The sequence below is a fragment of the Acanthopagrus latus genome, chromosome 11 (assembly GCF_904848185.1).
Source record: "Acanthopagrus latus isolate v.2019 chromosome 11, fAcaLat1.1, whole genome shotgun sequence".
Taxonomy (NCBI): Eukaryota; Metazoa; Chordata; class Actinopteri; order Spariformes; family Sparidae; genus Acanthopagrus; species Acanthopagrus latus.
This window is the reverse complement of record NC_051049.1, coordinates 13,158,991-13,178,277: the sequence shown is the minus strand read 5'-3', so window position 1 is coordinate 13,178,277 and position 19,287 is coordinate 13,158,991. Positions and strand designations below refer to the sequence as shown.

General features: G+C 43.0%; 2 protein-coding genes across 2 annotated transcripts; both read left to right on the top strand.

The window, feature by feature from the left end:
• Nucleotides 1-807: 807 nt before the first annotated feature.
• Nucleotides 808-15,870, top strand: cdc34a (cell division cycle 34 homolog (S. cerevisiae) a). The gene is made up of 5 exons (XM_037115034.1): nt 808-1,276; nt 8,754-8,840; nt 9,041-9,138; nt 11,812-11,946; nt 13,091-15,870. The coding sequence occupies exons 1-5, from the start codon at nt 1,094-1,096 to the stop codon at nt 13,317-13,319; spliced, it is 732 nt and encodes a 243-aa protein (XP_036970929.1). The 5' UTR covers nt 808-1,093; the 3' UTR covers nt 13,320-15,870.
• Nucleotides 15,871-16,174: 304 nt separating this feature from the next.
• On the top strand, nt 16,175-19,203 carry LOC119028729 (piggyBac transposable element-derived protein 3-like). The gene is made up of 2 exons (XM_037114986.1): nt 16,175-16,420; nt 16,830-19,203. The coding sequence occupies exons 1-2, from the start codon at nt 16,418-16,420 to the stop codon at nt 18,717-18,719; spliced, it is 1,893 nt and encodes a 630-aa protein (XP_036970881.1). The 5' UTR covers nt 16,175-16,417; the 3' UTR covers nt 18,720-19,203.
• Nucleotides 19,204-19,287: the final 84 nt, after the last annotated feature.

The window sequence follows — 19,287 nt, the reverse complement described above, 5'->3', positions numbered from 1 at the left end:
GTGAGAGGAGACAACAGATGGGCAACAGAATGTGTGTTTGGTGTTATAAATACCTCATTTAGTATTTTTACACAGAGAAACTCTTGTTTGCTGAGCACAAGATTTAATTTATTGCCAGAACTTTATTTTCCAGACAGCCTCGCAATGACAGCGAAGTCATCGACACCTACACTGACTGACAGTGAGCCGCTGACTTGAGTAAAGTTTAATCGACACAGCTATTGGTTTTATTCTTACTGTTTTTTATGGATTATTAGTTTGTTTGAACACAAAAGTCACCCAGACAGACTTCTTTTTCCGTATGATCGCCATACATCCGACTGAGGAGGCGGGCTAGCTTTAGTTAGCGTCGCTGTTAAGCTAACTTGTCGGCACAAAATCACCGTGTTGACCTTCAAAATAAGACATCCTGTCTCTGCGTTAACTGTATATTTTTTCAGAGATTTACACGAAATGTCCGATAAATGTGTGACTTGCTGATCCGTCAAAGGGAGAGCAAACGTTAAGCGCTGTCTTATGTCTTGATAAGAGGCTTTCGATGAGGTGTCGCGGATTGATAGGGCCGAGGTATTGCATTCAGCTACAGCTAACGCTAAAGAGCTTGAGTACGGAAGGAAAATCACAACAAAATTGACGTAATGGAAAACATACCTCACAAATTATTTATCTTTACTTCACATATAAACAAAAAAAATAATGAACAAACACACAGTGACGTCGCAATATGTAGCCAGAATGCTTGTTGAAAATATGAATAGGGAATTATTTTGAAAACCGTAACCGGAAATGTAGTGAAGACGGTGTCCCACTTGATAGCAGAGGGTTGAGATGGTCGTTAATACCTGGGGCTCCCCGGGTTTGTTCACAACAACAGAGGAAGCCGCACCAGCTCTGACCAAATAAAGCCCAGTCGCGATTTCCAGACCCTGTTTTGGGACCATATTAACAGAAACTGACGTGAGCGTGTTCCTGTGCGAGCGGGCTCCGTCCGTCTACTGATAGCTATTGTTTGTGCCGAGCTAGCTTTGTCCTTTACTCGCATTCACAGCTGTGGTGGGTTGCTGATATATTTATATCAACTCGTTGGAGGAATATGGCTCAGCATGGACATCATGTAGCCAGTTCCCAAAAAGCACTAATGCTGGAGATGAAAAGTCTCCAAGATGAGCCCGTCGAAGGCTTCAAAATAACTTTGGTGGACGAGTCGGACATGTACAACTGGGAAGTAGCGATATTCGGACCCCCAAATACACACTACGAGGGTGGTTATTTTAAGGTGAGTAGCTAATGTTAGCTAGCAGTCGATCTATTGTTCTGTAGCTTGAAGATTTAGCCTACGTTTATGTAATTTACTCATAGAGGACAGCACAAGTGTTCACGTTAGCCTCGGTTAACCTTAGTTACCGTCCTCAACAACAGCAGGTTACGGTTAATAGCTTCAACTTAGCTAATGGTAGTTGTGTCGCTGTTCACTTGCGATAAAATAATCTCCTCGTCTTTGTTCCAACTTTTTAACAAACTCCACTCAATCGGGGTTGTTGTATCGGATTGTTGCCTGCTATTGCACACTGAAAGTTTTTGATTTTTTCCTCTCAAAATGTGTATTAATGAAGGTGGCTTTGTAGTGACAGTCAGCACATGATCGCGTCTGACAGTTACTTTTGTGTGAAACAAAAGGTTGTTAGCATAACCGCCTTTAGCTTTAACATAACTATGGTTGACCAAGCTGATCATCCAACTAATTCAATCATTCCCCCTTTTGTGTTTCTTCTTTACAAGTCAGCAGCCCCGGGTTGGACAGGCTTTTTGTTTGTTTAGTCAAATTCACTCAAAGGAACCAATCCTTTGCCTTCGAAATGTAGACATCCCCATCCTTTACAACTTCATTTGTTTCAACTGTAATTTGTTTTTCACAGCATACTTCCTCCCTTGAGAGGGGAGATGTGTTGCTTCCACTGATGTCTTGTTCCTGTTTTTGAGTATTTGTGACACAGTGGGTCTGCAGAACCGAAGTCTCCACTAAGTTATTGACCACTTGGTTTTAAAAGAAATATTCTTTTGCACTCACTGCTCAGTTGTAACTTTCTTTTAGAGTGACATGTTTGTCCGCATTTACATTTATTTTCATGGCTCCCTTGCTTCGACCCTTGACCTGTGAACTTCTGGGTGGGTTAGTGCTACTTTGTCCTAAAAAGATGGCACTGCAGTACCTAATACCTGATTTTAGACTTGTGCCTACATTGCAAACTTTGGATAGCGCTGCCATAGCAGAGATCCTGCTTACGATTTGTAGGTTAAGATGAATGTAGGATATTATGAAACACTGAGGGGTTTGTTGCTCGCCCAATTTACTCTACTGTCTGGCAAAGAAAACCCCTGTTAGCGCTGCTTCAAACTTGCCCTAGATAGTCATTTTATTGGCCATCAAACAGAAAAATAATAAGCTCTCATGAAGGTGGTATATCATAGTCCTGTCTGAAAGAAGAATAATGTAGGTCAGGGGCCTGAAAGAAGATTTGTCTTAGAGAAGCAAACAAAAAATTGTTAATGGTCTCTTTTCCGAGAGCTTTTTGTCATGAGTTTATAGTACTAACCCCCACATTAGTCATAGCCGTTTGCATATTACAGCTAAACAGTGATATATCAGTGAAGGCTCTCATTGTGTTCAGATTGCACAGCATTTATTAACGGCTCTTATCACTTCAGCCGAACGGTGCGTCGGTGATTCCAGTTCTTGAGAAGCTTGTTCTTTTAGCTTCTGGTCTTTTTCGAGCCTGTGAACACAAGCAGTGGGCCCCGGCTGGGCTACCGTCGACGGTGTTCAGCGTATCTGTGTGGGTGCTGTGTACAGGATTCCTTTGTCGGGACAGGAATGCACAGCCTGACTGTGAAATCCACGGCCTGGTTGTGACTCATTGTTCTGAACTGAGTTTCTATCCAACCTGTTTGCCATATTCCAGCAAAAAACACCCCCCCCCCCCCCCCCCAACGCCCACGTTGTTCTGAGGAGGCAACCCAAACAAACAAACTGGTATGACATGCAGCAGCTGGCTGTTTCGTATGAAACAGGGTGGGTAATGACGTCACATGAAACCTGGCTGAGTCAGGTATTTATTTCACATGGGTGTTGCTCTTAAGAGAGTCAAACTATGATGACTACTTTGTACGACTGCATGCCCATACTGGACTGAGACATATTAAAATGTCAGAGCCTTATCTTTGATAATTGGCCATGGGCAGTAGGTCTATCAATAGTCGCAGATGCTGATACTCATTTATCTGTTCTGAGACATTTCCCAGCTTAAAGTCTGTTGTGCAAATACCCTCTGCCTTGTCATGTGAAGTTTCCCTCTGGGCTCTGAGTGTCTGATGATTACTGGCAGGCGGCCAGTCAGTCCCACTGCCAGCGGTGGTCCTGGGACGAGTATGAAGCAGAGCAACTGGTCGGCCTGCCCTCAGAGTACAAACTTAAAGGAGTGTTTGGACAGTGACCCACTGTGTGTGTTGTTATTGTACACATTCAGCCTGATAATGTCCTGTGATTGTGAGGTTTGAACTGTCTGCTTTATTTATTAAAATACACCCTTTTCTTTATCTAAGGCTTGAATGTTGAAATCTTGAAGGGGGACATGTTTAGATATTCGATTTGATATTAGTAGTATTAGTAAATCTTTTCTGTATGACTTGATCCTTTCTCTTTTAACATCTGGTGTTTCTCCTCCTACTTTCTTGACCCCTGGGGAAGTCTTACAAAAATTAAGAAGTGAGACTTCAGTGTTTATAAGAAATAATACACTCACACTCTTTTTTAAAAAACAATATTTTTTATGTTTATGTTGGCTGAAACATTTTTTATTAGCAGATGAGCTGTTTGTTTTTGATTTTGATTCTCTGTCGGATTCCGCACAAACTGGTTAAGACTGGTTATATATGCATGAAATACAAAAATGGAAGAACGATTCACCAGAGACTGTCAGGTGACATTTTGCAAACTTTACCTCTTCTTGCTCCATTTTGTGTCAAGCACCAAAGCAAAAAGGAGAGCAGAAAAAAGGTCCTGCATGCTCTGTAAACACGACTGTGAACACATCTGGTTGTGTTTCACTGCGGAGTTTGTCACAGTGATGTACAACAGAAACTATTCTGTGTGTAGTGACAGAGCTGCACAGAGCCTGGGATCTATGAAAGAGGATGTTTGATGTGCTGCTGTGTCAGCACCTGGCAGCTTTAATTTACATTTTTGTTTTGTGTGTAATTATGATGTGAATGGGGTCCGTGCAACTCAAAATATACTGTGAAGCCGAATGTCTTTTATGTCTCTGTCAAGTGGTTTTTAAACACTGACTGACCACTTCTTCACAGCCGACATGAAGATGAGTGCTGCAATTAAGTTTTCGCCTGGGTGTGTCTGTCTTTTTTAGCTTCTGACAATCAATGGACAGGCACCCAGTTCTGTTGAGCAGCTGACTGTGTTTGTGCCTTCCTTCCTTCCTCCTCAGGGTGCTTGCTACATTATTTGTAACCGCACCATGTTAGCCTTGCAGTTGCAGCGGAGGGGAGGGCACAGGCGAGAGGACCTAACCCGGCCGCAGAGGGCTCGGCTGGGCCGAGCCTGGCTCATGTTTCCCCCTCTGGCTGTCTCACAGAGAAATGAGAGCAGGGAGCGAGGAAAGAAGAGGGACTACAGAAACAGGCAGATCAAGAGCAGGCAGTACTCTTGCTTGCAGTGGTGCCTCTTTTGAAAGGAGAGCCTGCTGTTAATAGAGGTGAGTGTGAGGCCCCAGTAGACAGTTATAACTGTCCCCTGAAGGCCCAGGCCATGTGGTCTTTTTTTCTCTTCCTCTATGAGCCACCAGTGTGGTGATCATACCTCTGAGACACGGCTCGTCATCAAAGAGTCAGTTTGCAGCTCAACTTCAACTTTTGGCCCCTTTCCTTTCCTCACCACCCTCCTCCTGAGTTTTCTTGTATGGGTTTGGAGATAGCTCTACTCAAGGACCATGTTCCTCTTGTCACTATACCAGAATTATATAATTAAACTTGAACTACTATTAGTTAAAAAAAAAAAAAAAACAATACTCAATACCTCTTTTCATACCCTGGCAGTAAAAAAATGCCGTCTTCACATTTAACAACCCGACATTGAACAACCCAACAATGCCAATATCTAAGCAGCACTGGGTTTTAAATCCAATTGTAGCTCTTTTTTTATATACATGTCTTCTGTACTTCCTTTTATTTAAAAATATAGTTTTATTGAGCATTAACACTGGAAGCTGCACATTCACAAAAAGAAGAAAAGCACAAGCAAGTACAGCGTTCCCCCACAACCTCCCTGGCCCACCTCAGCCTCAGGCAACGAACAAATGAGCAAGAGAAAAAAAAGAGCACGTTGAATAAGGGAAGAAAATGCATAGAAAAAAAGTAAAAATAAGCGAAGGTAAAGAGGTGCACTGAGAGAACAGAACGATCTGTTCAGGGTCTTTGCATTGACCTGGTTTACTTTGCCTTGCTGTCGTTTTTGCCACAGGGGTGTGGGAGTGATAACTGTTGATCCTGTTCTCTCTTCGGCAGCTTTTTTTCACTCAGGGTCCAATGAAGTTGTTGATAGAACGAGTAAATTGGCCTTGTGTTCAGTATTCTCTGTAACAAACCTGTTTTTTGCGTGCTTGGCTGGAAATTGGCTTCACTTCATGTCCGGCGGTTCAACAAGCTGTCCAGGGTGGATCACCTTTTGACTGCTTTTTGAATCAGATTAACTCGCACTTTGTGATGGTCAGGTCTCATTTGAGATGTCTGAAGCAAAGCATTCTTCCTGGAGGGGGGAATATAGGAAAGATTCAGAACACAGATATAAATCTATTCCAGTGTGTGGCTTTTAACATGAGAATGATCTGTGGAAACTCGAAAGGGAAAGCTGATACTTTTGAGACCCTTCTTTTAGTCTGCTTGGTGCTGGTGAGAAAGGAGACGAGCTGCTTTCTTCTGCAGAGCAAATGAGACAACCAAGCAGCCCGTCTGTGTTCAGACCACAGCTTCCCATCTATCCGTCCATCTTCTCCCTCTCTCCATCAGTCCAGTGGTTGGTGTCACCTGCGTGGGCAGGTCAGTGGTGTCAGCACTCCCCTCTGCTGCCAGGGTGACCTGGTCAGTGAGTTTAAGCACCACATCACTCGTGGTTTTAATGTCTTCAGTTGCCTGCAGGACAAACTGCTCTTTGCATCCTCAAGAAACATGCTTCTTTCTCTTTTTATCCTGCCTCCTTACTGTCAATTTTATTTTGACGTAGTGTCGTAGAGCTCTAAATCATATCCATAAGAATGTGTGACTTGCGTTTGTGTCATTGTGCTGCAAGGAATATGGTTTGAAAGCGCCCTAGTAAGCTGCATTGTGAAATCGTGCTGTTACCCTCTTACAGGGATCAATGCTCGTGCTTATCCTTAATGCACCTTTCTGCTTTACTCGTGGGTTTCTCGCAGGATCGAGATGAATGAAGCTGCTTTATGAGAAGTGTTTATGCAACAACAGGCTTCAAAGAGATTTTCCTCTTTTTTTTCTTTCTTTTTTTTTTTAAAGAAGTGTACAGGTGTAAAGTGCCCAAGTGCTGAAAGCAGCAATGCTTTCCAGAGTAAATAAGTATTCTTCTTGGTCTGATTGTCTTTTTGTGTCTAAGATATCGTTAAGACATGGCTTGATGCTCTTAGCCAAAGGATTTTGATTTTTGGGATGTTTGCCCGTGAACAAAATCCGCCAGGAGCTTTGAGAAGTCAAGCTGCTGAAGAGCTTTTCATTCACATACTGTCTTTTATGGAAAACAAACCAACAGACGAACATGACGAACCACTTTGCCTACTGGAAGTGTTGGCATGGCCTAAACACTCAGCTGAACGGCCTGAAGAATTAAACATTTTTTCTGAACAGTTTTCTGAAAGTGATTCAGATTGCTTGACTGATGAGTGGTTTATCTGAAGCATTCTCTCTGCTGTCTGCTCATCTTATTAGTGTCAGCAGATAACATAAAAACCAAAATACAGACGTGTTGACAGTTGGATATGATGTGGAGTTTTCCCCAGATGATAAGATTTTTTGTTGTTGACTTCTCAGCCACTGGACTGATATGATCTTGATGCTTTTATTGTTTTAGAAGACAAACCGAGCCCTCGCTGCTGCTGCCCTCCTCCTCCTCCTGCTCCTCCTCCTGTTGGCTGCTACATGTTGCACTGTTGCCAGCCTGTAATGTGTACAATGTTGGCTTGAACCCTGCACTCTGAAGGGCCGCCAGCTTTCTGGCAGGGTCAGTCAGACCCTGGGATTTAGGGTTGTGTTTTTTTTGCTACAAGCGTCATTCTCCCAGGACTGTCAGTGTTTCCTCTCCAGTCTGCTGTTACGTGACGACAGCGGGTTTATTCTGTTTTTCTGCAAATCGGACGCAGACAGCGGACACTGAAATGCGGCTCTAACAGATAACGCAGTTGCTCTTAACAGGTCGCACTCTTAGAGTATTAGTCACACAGCCTGGTTAAAATGCAGGCAAAGCAGGATAAGACTTTAATGTTGAGCAATAGTATTATATAGAGCACAACTCCCTTTATTCCCAGTGAAATCCCCCATTACCTCCTCCCACTACCACTCCACCACTTCCCCGCTCCCATGCAGCTACCCCTGCCTCCCGCTCGTTGGTTCACTGTGGCGAGGACCAGCTGACCATGCCGAATCAGCAAGTGTGTGTGTGTGTGTGTGTGTGTGTGTGTGTGTGTGTGTGTGTGTGTGTGTGTGTGTGTATTCTTGGTGGGGGGGTGGGGGTCAGCAGAAGGTTTCATGCTGTGAGTGACGTGCGTGTGTGTAATCAGTGGAGCCGGTGTCCCCCCTCCCCGTCCCTCCCATGGCACGCCTTATGGAACGAGAGGAGGGGTCAGAGACACACAGTAGGATTTATACAGTTGTATGTCTGTGTGACTGTGTGTGTGTGTGTGGGTGTGGTTTCAGTGCGAAGACATATAATAGCAGAAGTGGATTGTCTCGGGCTGCAGTGACAGCTGGAGAGGACAAACCCCCACCATGTCTTTATACCAGCAACTACCCCTCACCCACCGGTGCTTCTCAAAGCCGCACTCACTCGGCAGCTGAATGCCTCCCTCCCTTCCTCCACATCATATTACATTACACTGTCATTAGCTCCGCCGTGCTCAGCCACCTCAGTAGGGTTTGCCATGACTCCACAGCTCCTATTTATAGGTTTCTATCAATCGCTATTGAGGCTGATCAGTGTGATTGTTGAGGGCTTCATTCAGCGGCCGCTTGTTGACGCCAGTGCCGCAAACATGAGTCTTTGTGAAGAAAACATTCAGAATGAAGCCCTTCTTCTCCCCCTACAGCTGTGTGTGTGTGTGTGTGTGCTTGTGCTTGTGCTTGTGTATATGCATGTGTGCGTTACCTCTGCAGCATTGTACAGACTTGCGTTCTGTCTTAATCTACCCCCGGGAGACTGTGTCCCACCTGCACACTAATTTTGAGCAAAAGTATGTACGAGTAGGTTTTCTGTATTCAAAAGGAACCACTAGTGCACTACAACGATATGTAAAGGAATCCACCTCTCCTTTTCTTTTACAGCAAGGCTCTCTTGACCTAATTAGTGAATAAGGAACTGTTTTCCACAGCAGTAAAAGTTTCAAGGGATGCAGTCGCGACTTGTCTGCTGGCAAGGAAATGTGTCGATAAACATCATGCAAATATATGTGTCTTGTTGCCCTCAGGCTCGGATCAAGTTCCCCATCGACTACCCATACTCTCCACCTGCTTTCCGCTTCCTCACCAAAATGTGGCACCCCAACATTTACGAGGTAACTTAGACCAGTACAAGACATATAGTAGTCCCACATAGCCTTCATAAGCTAGTGTAATAAATGTGGATTATGCTGTTAAATGGCTTGTAAAACAATAGGAGAGATTCCAGTGATGTGTTTCTAGTAGAACTCAGTAACGAAGTGGTGATAACAAAATTATTGTCTGAACATGTTTGTGTGTTCCATTGTGTCCCTAGAATGGAGATGTATGCATCTCCATCCTGCACCCACCAGTGGATGACCCACAGAGCGGGGAGTTGCCTTCAGAGAGGTGGAACCCAACACAGAACGTCAGGTATGTTATGTTCTCCTGCCCACTGCTCGAAGCATACAAAGTGTACTTGAGCACACAGATTTAGGCAGAATAAGCTCAAACCTTTGTTAAATTACTGATGTTTTGAAGCCATGTGCATATACATCAGACGTTAAATCGCCATGGCTCCAGTATACATTCCTAAAGTTCATCCCTCAGCTTTGTCCAGAGGCTTGCAGCTGCTGCTTTGAATGTAATTATTTGAATCTGTCACTTGTCTCTGCATTTTGACCTGACAAAGATCGAATGTGGATCAAAATGTTGTCTGGTCAGATAAATTGCTGGAATTACTCTTCATTGGTGCTAGTTTTCAGTAGTGTTTCACCCCGATGGGATGTCACATAACTACCCTTGTTCTGCTGTCCACATTTCCCCAGTCATCTCATTGTGCACCAATCTCTACAGGCGAAAAGATTACAGGGGCTCTTTGTAATTTATGTGTTGTTTTGGAAGCTGTGTTGGTCATTAGTTTCTGATAGCAGACTCTGAGCAAACATTACGTTTTGTTGCTTTCTCTCTTACAATTGGCTTGTTGTAAGTTTAGGATTTAAGATTGACTTTATCTATCCCACAACAGCGAAATTGACTTGTTGCGACAGCTCGAGATGCAACAGTAAAGGAAAAAGAATCAATAGTCAAACGTGACCATGTTTTTGGATTGATTTCCTGCTACCTATCAGGAGTTAGTTAATAATTATGTTGTGGTCTGGCATCTATTTTGAAATGTCTTTGTTAAAAATGTGTACTTTGGCTTATTCCAGACATCCACAGTGAAATTAAAGCTTTCGAAGAGATACAAACTTCCAGGAGAACCTTTTAAATATAAATAATATAAATATATATTTTTTTTTCTTAAACCTGACAAACCTGCCTGTTACACACAACATTTTTCTAACCCTGTTTGTTATGTGTCTTTTAGATCTGCTCGGATATAGTAAAACAGTTTAATTATTTTGACAGATAATATGTTTGGGAAATGTTTTTCACTAGTAGTGGAAATAATCATGCAGCAAGCCAAGAGTTTGTTCCTAAAAAGTCACCGTCTCGAACAAACCACCCTGGCAAAGTTTGTTTAAAGGCTGTTTTAAGTAAAGACCCATTTATTTCAGCATCTCAATCAGACACATGTATCAGAGTGGGACACTTGTTGTTCAATATGAGATGGACAAGACCGCGGCAGCCCACAAATACCTGCTAAAAAGCAGCCAACATTAGCATTTAATCAGTGTCCCGTATGAGAAGAAAGGGCCGGGTGGACAGTTTTTACAGATGTAGACACGTTACGTATCGCTAAAGATACGGTTCCCATATGGACAGTGGAATAGCCGAAGGTTCATCTACTTGCTGAAAATGTTTGACCCCAGGTTTGTGCTTCGAAGCCAAGATGGCCAGCACACTCCTCATGTTCTGTACATCTACCAACATGGCATGGTTACTATGCATTGCATGCAGATGTTTAATTTAGTTTACATATCTTCAGGGATATGAAATACCTTTTTGTAATAAAAGGCACCTTTTGCAAAATAAAGTATTTAATGAAAGTTATGTTACCTATTTATCGATACCAATATGGAAACTGATCTGTGTTTATACTACCAAGCAGTCTGACATGTTAAATTTATGGTACAAAAGCGTTTTATCAAAAAGGAACACATTCTTTTCAAAACGATGCACTTCCATTTTAATTTTTTACAATTGAGTTTGAAGGTGCACTGTTTACAATCGTAGGATAAATGTGTTTAGAATAAATGCAATAAAATAAATGCAATGCTTTTAATAATTCTTTGTCATTCGAAGTTTGTTCTTGAGAAGGAAAAAAAAATCAATTAAAATTGTAAATCAAGTTTGGTGTCAACAAATCAGAGATTAAATATTTAGGCCATATCGCCCAGCCCTAAATGATTGTCTGTTAATAACGGCTTACAGGTTATTGGCTCTCCTGCTCGTGGACGTGTTTTGAAGCTATGAGTCATGACAGTTTGAGATCGTCTCTCTACTGCCAACCAACTTCCTGCTGTGTAAAGGCAGCAAACATCCAAACATGATGTATAATTCATATCCCTTTTTTCATATATTTACATGACACAGATTTATTTATTCAACACCCCACTGCTTTACCACACACACACACACACACACACACACCCTCGCCTTTGCTTTGTCATTTATGCATTATGGACCCACAAACTCTCATAGCTGGATATAATGTGTCCACAGTAATTGGCCCTGAGCCTCCCTCGAGCTGATGATCAGTCCCACATTGTGTCTCAAGGAAAGAGGAGAGCACAGTTTGAAAACATTTTTAGACCCAGTTCAACTGGTTGATTCACGAGAGTCAACGTATAAATAACGTATAACACCATTGTCTGTTAGTTTCTCTAATGAGAGTCTCTTGAAACTCAACAGATGACAGCAGAGACAAATGGATGTTCTGGGGGTTTAGCAGGCGTCTCTTCCCCCTCCCCCCCTCTGTCTCTCTTTGTGTCCTTTCTTTCTCTCTTTCCATCTCTGTACACCTCTTTGTCCCACACTCTCAATGTCTCTTGTCTCGTCTTACCTCCATCTTTCCCTTCCTACCCCCATGTTCCTCTGTGTCCTCGTCGTCCTCCCCCTGTATTGCTTGCCCGTATTTTAATCTCTCTCCACTCCTCTCAGGACCATCCTGCTCAGTGTGATCTCTCTGCTGAATGAACCCAACACCTTCTCCCCAGCCAACGTGGACGCCTCCGTCATGTACCGCAAGTGGAGGGACAGCAAGGGCAAGGACAGAGAATACATCGAGATCATCAGGTACCAAGAGGAGAATCACACACACATAGTAGTCTTCACACTTCAAATGGGAACTTGTCTTGTGACTATCTTTGCATGCACAAAATATACCCATATATGCTCCCATTCGACAAAGTCAGAATTGTTACTAATCTTTATAGGTGGCAGCCGTGCATACTCCAATTAAAGTGCCCCAACATTATGTTTTTCACATCAAAACAAGGAAAAGTGGAACAGATGCAGCGACTTGCACCTGCCTCTTTTGAATTGAAATACGTATAATTCTCAGGCCCTATTCAAATTTGATATCAACATGCATCCCGAGTGATCCAGACAAACTTTGTGATACAGCTGTAGAAAATTCTAAATCATTTGTGCATCCTTGTAAATTTGGCATTAAATTCAATACATTAAGTTGTTTCTTTCTTTGTCAAAAGTGTCAGTATGCCAGGCTTGTTTACAGCTGTTTGAGGTAAGCGTGTCAAATATTACAGAAACAGTAACCAGTAGAGGCTACTTCTTCGTCACACTTGGAGGAAGTCCCCAGACTCCCATAAAACATTTTCGGATTTGTGTTGGTGTTAGAAGAAACTTTATAAACTTTGTGACAGCAATTCTTAACTATTTGGGCCTTCTTTTTCATTTGGCAAATATTATACATGAACATATGTCTGTGTAAGAAATGCTACATCTGTCAGTTGTCCTTTTGCATATAAAGCAGGGAAGTGACATCAGATCACACAAAGTTAACTGAGACACATGTCAAGACAAAAGCTGTCAACTTGTGGTCGGCTCACTCGAGATGAATGGTAAAATGTATCCACCGGTGGTGTACTCGCGCAAACACAACCTCCCTATTTTACTGGTTCAGCCGCCTTCTTCAGAAAATTGGTGCTACAACATTTGCATCAATCCATTAAAACCTGTTGATATCGTAGTCTTACATTATATTCACAAGTAGGTGCGTTTCTCCTTTCAGCTAGAGATGTGGACTTTTCTTTCTGGCACGTATCTCTCCCCCTGTCTTGTGTTGGCCTGCTTCATCCATGACAATGCACTCAAAAAATATTGTATTGAATATTTTCATAATCAGATTAATCGTGGAAAGCTAGTGAAGTGCTGAATGTCGCCTCAGTGTAACAGTGTTTTTCTTTCCACCTCACAGGAAACAAGTTCTGGCTACCAAAGCTGACGCAGAGCGGGACGGCGTCAAGGTTCCCGTCACGTTGGACGAGTACTGTGTCCGCACCCAAGTCCCGCCCACAGACGACGGCTCTAACCTCTTATACGACGACTACTACGACGACGAGGAGCTGGATGAGGATGACGAGGATGAGGACGACAACGAGGACTGTTGCTATGATGATGACGATTCGGGCACCGAGGACTCCTGACCTCGCCCCCCTTGATGTCACCCCCTGACCTGACCCCCCCACACACACACCGCCCTCTCTGAACTGAACTTTAATTCCCTGTCCCCTCTTCTTCTTCTTCCTGAACCCCGCCAACCCCTTCATCATCACTTAGCACAGCCCCCCTGTTTACCTTCTGTCACATGTGCAGTCACAATATGCACACTAAAAGCTGATACATCGAAGAAAGAAAGCTACAGAATTGTTGGTTTATTTTCTCGTTTCTTATTTTTCAGTTATTTTGTCTGAGTAGAGGTTACACGTGTTACCCACAGCAGTCCAACTTAGAGTGCTGACAGCTGATTTGAATTTCCTCATATTGTCAAGGTGCAGAAGCTCCAACAACATTTCATGTTCCTGCTGCGAATGAACAAAGCCTCTGTAAAGGGCAAGTTTCAATCTACGTTTTCTCAGCAGGGTGGAATGTAACGTCACAGGTCAGGTCGCAGCAGAGTAAAACAAGCAAAATTGGCCCACGAAATGTGCATCTCTGAGCCGTGTGTGTGTGTGTATTGGTGTGTGTGTGTTAGACTTCTGAGTTAGCAGGCTGTGCAAAGCCCTGCCACGCTTCACCTCTGACCTTCTCAAGCCCCTGGGCTTGTTGCTGCTTCAAACAGAGAAGTTATTAATTTAAAAAAAAAAAAAAAGAAGAAAGGAAAAAAAAGCGGTTGTTCACACTCCCTCGTGCCTTCCCTCACTCCCTTACATCACAGATCTGAATGACTTGTGTATAAACACAGCAGGTCAAAGCCAGACAAGCAAAGGTAGCAGAGGGGAGATGTTCAGGCTCACAAGGTCGCACGAATAAGTTTTATTTATAGCAGCACCTGTCAGATTTGTCCAGGCGGTGAGTGAGATAGGTAAGATCCCGACAGCTGAAGAGAGGAATGGAATGTAGATCAGAATCACACCAACGTCCTCTACCGACTGCCACACAGCCTTCATCACACAATCACATGCTACCAGTGGCCTGGATGCATAACGAAACAGCTATCCAAGCCTGCTGCTACTCATGAAATCCAATGTACTGTATTTAAAATAAAACCTATGCAGTCAGTGCTTGAACCTACTTAATATGCAGTGCTTTAAACGTGGCAGTGAGGGCCTTTCAACCGTGTGAACTCGCCTCCAGCTTGAGTTTTTATAAGCCAGCTATGGACTGACTGCAGTTAGAGACGGACATGTGCAGAGGTATCCGTATTTACATTCGTAGGTGGTTTGTTGTTCTAACTCAGAGTAGTCTCCAGCACAGAGGAAACAAGGAGTGAGATTGTGCACTCAGCAGAGCTCGCCCTCTGGTGGTGGCTGTGTGTACAGGCAGTTTTCTTTTTTTCTTCTTCGGCTTCTCACCTCTGTGAAATGCCCGAATGGGCCGCAGCCATCTTGCCTCACCTGAATCAATGAACCCTGTTACCTCGAAGCAGTGTGAGTGATTCAGAAGAAAGAAAATGGCTTGACTGACAGTTGGGGTTTTTTTTGTTGTTGTTTTTCTCTCTCTGAGGCCCTGTGGTTTCTTCTCTCTGCCAGGAAGTGCTCACTCTGCTGCACTCTCAAGACACATGACCACCACCCAGCAGTGTTTTTCCGATGAAATTCTCAACCGTCTTTCTGTTGAGAATGTCCGCTGATCCGTTTTTATAAGATGTGCTGAGAAGTGTGGAAGTGAAGAAGCGCAGGAATGGGAAGGCATGGGGAGACGGGATTGACCTTTTGAGCATGAACAGAAGGTTGTGGTTGTCCACTAGCATGCTGTTATGATGTGTTTGTGGTTTTAGATCTGATATAAGGGTTGGGGTTGTGTCCAGGGACGGAGGTCCTCCACTCAATTCAATCTAAAACTGTTGCATTGTGAATGGGCTGAGGGTTGTCTGTTGCGTTTTTTGGGAGGGGAGGCTCTTTTACGTTTTTGATGTGATCTTGTATTTCCAAATTGTGGCGTGTGCTGCGATGTTTTCTTATATATATATATATCTATAACATGCTACGAATATTGACCTGATTGTTTAAAAAAAAAACCCCAGGATTGTTCATGGAAGAATGAGTAAATCTACCAACTTATTATACACAACTATCAAACGGCAGAGAAGTTCTGCACATCCAAATTGACACAGCATGCCAGACAGTAATTATTGGCCGCCTGTCAAGCCCTGAATGCTCGGAAATGAGTTCTCCGATGTCCAACGCAGCCTATGAATGATCCTCCCTCCTCTGTTTTGATTATTAAGGGTGAATGGGATTTATTTTTTGTCAAACTACTGTTATTTTTTTTATTTTATTTTAATTTTCTTAATCGTCTTTCTTCCCCACGCGTCCCCCAGTTCTCTGAGCTCTGAATGGTTGGCAGCATCACTGAGGGGAAAACCCAGCAGTTGATTATAGAAAAACTACAAGAACCTCAGGAAATAAATAAAAACAAACAAACAAACAATCGTTTTCCAACCCGACCCCGGGGAGTCTCATTTTTTGGCTTCAAAGGACTGTTTACAATCTCTACCTTGATATGCACATGTGGATATTTGACGATCACTTGATGTTTTTTTTTTGTTTTGTGTTTTTTTTTTTTTTCTTGTTTATATTTTCTTTTTTTCTTATGGTTTGTAAATCTATTTAAAATCTGAAATAAAGATCTTTATTAGATATTGACTGTTTTTTTTTTTTATTTAATTACAGACATTTTGAGTAAAGGGTTAAGAGTCTTTAAAGGTCTCATTTGTTTCTCTCTGTGTTCTCTTGTAGACACTGACATGGTGAGTGAATGAAACTCAGGGCTAGCTCTGAGAGGTAAGACTCTGTTCTTCATTTTCACTTAACCCTTTATGGGGCGAGTGACTATTTTTGGTAATTTCCGCACACTTTGCAAATGGCCACCCTCCTGTACGTCAGTTAGATCAAGAACCATGTGGTCTTTACTCAGCCAATCAGAAGAGATCACCCTACATCACAGATCACATGACTGTGGCGTTCGACCAATCAGCAGAGACCTGGAGTCCATCTAACTTTCTCTTTCCACTGATGGCGCTAAAAGACGCTAAAGAGACCGAGCTGCCCGTAAATTTCTGTACTAAACTTCGAAACTAGCCATGGTAAGTTGATGAATTTCACACATTTTATAGTTAAATAGTTGTGCTTAGTAATGACATATGTGTTTTTTGTGGAGGACTTGTGGAAATTTGTAAAATTACAGCTTGAAAAATGCAGGCACCATATTTGATCATATGCCCGGTTCACCTAAAAGAGGGATTTCATTAGGTGTGTCCATTTTTGGACATATGCCCGATGCATCTAACATTGCATGCTTATAGCATTTTCTTGATTAAAAAAAACAATACAACTAAAAACATTATGTTTAAATGTTGCCAAAGGTTTTTATAATACTATATAGTAATTCAGGGATAATTTTAACCGATTTCTAGAAATATTAAAGCTATAAATAGTGAAAAATTGTGATTTTTGTCAGTTTGTGACCTTTTAACAACTGTTATATTTTTTTAGGCAATGTCTGCCCGCATGTTTTATGCCAAGAAGCAGAATACTGTCGTGCCCACCCACCCTGCCATCAGTGATGATGATGAGGAGGATGATGATGATGTGGCAGACCCTGATTTTGTCCCACCCACCCACAACCAGGACATTCCATGTAGTGATACTGACCCCTCTGCCAGGAGGAAATGGATCCAGCCTGTGGTGGAAGTGCTCCAAGAAAATGACAGTGAGTACAGTGAGGATGACAACGATGATGATGATGACGATGATGATGATAATGTGCAGCCAGCAGTACAAGCCCAGAGGCCAAGGCCTGGCAAGTCGGCACCCAGGCCAACCACTTGGCATAAAGTTGACCTGAACAACACAGCCCTTCCTGAATACCAGCACGCTGCCCCAGACTACATTGACATGCCTTTTCAGTACTTTATTAGGTACTTTGATGCCCAAATAATCAGTCACATAACATATCAGACAAACTTGTATGCTGCTCAAAAGGACATCAACACCACTTTCTCCACCAATGAGAATGAAATAATGACCTTTCTGGCCATCCTCATCTATATGGGTGTTGTTCAGCTCCCCTCTGTTGAAGATTACTGGGCCATGGAAACCAGGGTCCCTCAAGTTGCCGACCTGATGTCATCAAAGAGGTTCAGGCTGCTGAAAAGGGTTATCCACTTCAATGACAACACTCAGATCCCTGGCACCAGCGACCGTTTCTTCAAAGTCCGGCCCCTGTTCAGCTATCTCAATAATGCCTTCAGGCGTGAGCCACAGACCCCCAAACAGTCTGTAGATGAGGTTATGGTTGCCTACAAAGGGAAGACAGCTGGCAACCTAAGGCAATATATCAAAAGCAAGCCAGACAAGTGGGGTTTTAAGTTGTTCGCGAGGGCTTCTGAGGACGGCTTCATCCATGACATGGTGCTCTACCAGGGCAAAACTACCCTGGAGGCCCATGATGTACCCCAGACGCCTGAACAAAAAGTGCTGGGTGCCACCAGTCAGATTGTTGCTGTCCTGGCAAGTACCATGTCCTCCCCCACCACCACAGCCATCTTTGCTGACAACTTTTTTACCAGCATGGAGCTAGTGCGGTACCTCAGAGATCAGAATTGCAGGTACACAGGGACAGCAAGGGACAATAGAATAAAAAATCCTCCACTCAAGTCCATCAAGGAGATGGAGAAGAAGGCTGTACCCCGTGGCACTTATGACTATGCTACCAGTGATGATGGGATACTGGCCGTCAGATGGAAGGACAACAGAACGGTCACTCTGCTGTCAACAGACATGGGGGTGGAGCCGATGTCCTCAGTCATTAGGTACTGCAGTGAGACCAAGATGAAGGAGCCTGTGAGCTGTCCAGCCGTCATCAAGAGCTATAACGCCAACATGGGGGGCATTGATAAAAGTGACATGTTGGTACACCTCTACCGCACCCCCATGAAGTCCAAGAGGTGGTACTTGCGTCTGTTCGCATATGCCGTGGATGTCAGTATCACAAATGCCTGGGTTGTGTACAGACGGGATAGTATGGCCCTTGGAGTGAAAGACCAGTCTCTGAAAGATTTCAGAATCCAGGTGTTCAGGGGTGCCAGCGGCCAGACATCTGCCAAATCAAGCTCCAGAAGAAGCTCATCCTCATCTGTTGAAAGCCTGAGCATGTATGTCGCTGTACCTGAGCCTGTGCGGGGACACCGCAGCCACACACCAAATGAGGCTGTGCGCTTTGACCTGTCCCTCTTCCATGCCCCTGTACATGACAAACGCCAGACCTGCAAGTACTGCAGCCGGAAAGGCAACATTGTGAGGTCAAATGTGGTATGCAGGGTCTGCAAGGTCCACCTTTGCATGAACAGTGAGCGCAACTGCTTCATTAGATACCATGAATAAGAAACATGAATGTTGAAAGTTGTACTGTGTATGTTATATAGTTTCTAAAGTTATGATGAATGTTATACTGTTATACAGTACATAAAGATTTACTGTGCATGTGATACTGTATGTTATACAGTATATAAAGTTGTACTGTGTGTTATACTGTTATACAGTACATAAAGATGTACTGTGTATGTGATACTGTATGTTATACAGTATATAAAGTTGTACTGTGTGTTATACTGTTATACAGTACATAAAGTTGTATTCCTGTATGTTCCTTTCACCTTAGAGGTGTTTTTGTTGTATATGTAACATATACACTTAATGGATTTTTTTTTTTACTACTGAAGGGCAAGGAACCAAATATGGTAACTTCGTTTACTTTGTTTTTCTGCAAGACAATGGAATTTTTTGAAAATGTTGAAAACAGAAATAAACTCTGGTTATGGCACAGACACATAGTCTATAGTTGATTTTTTGAATTTCATAGTATTTCAATGAGTGCCCTATAAAGGGTTAATGGTTTTTCTTATAAACCTTTTAGTGGAACTGCAGTGTGAGGAAAGTGCGTGATGAGACG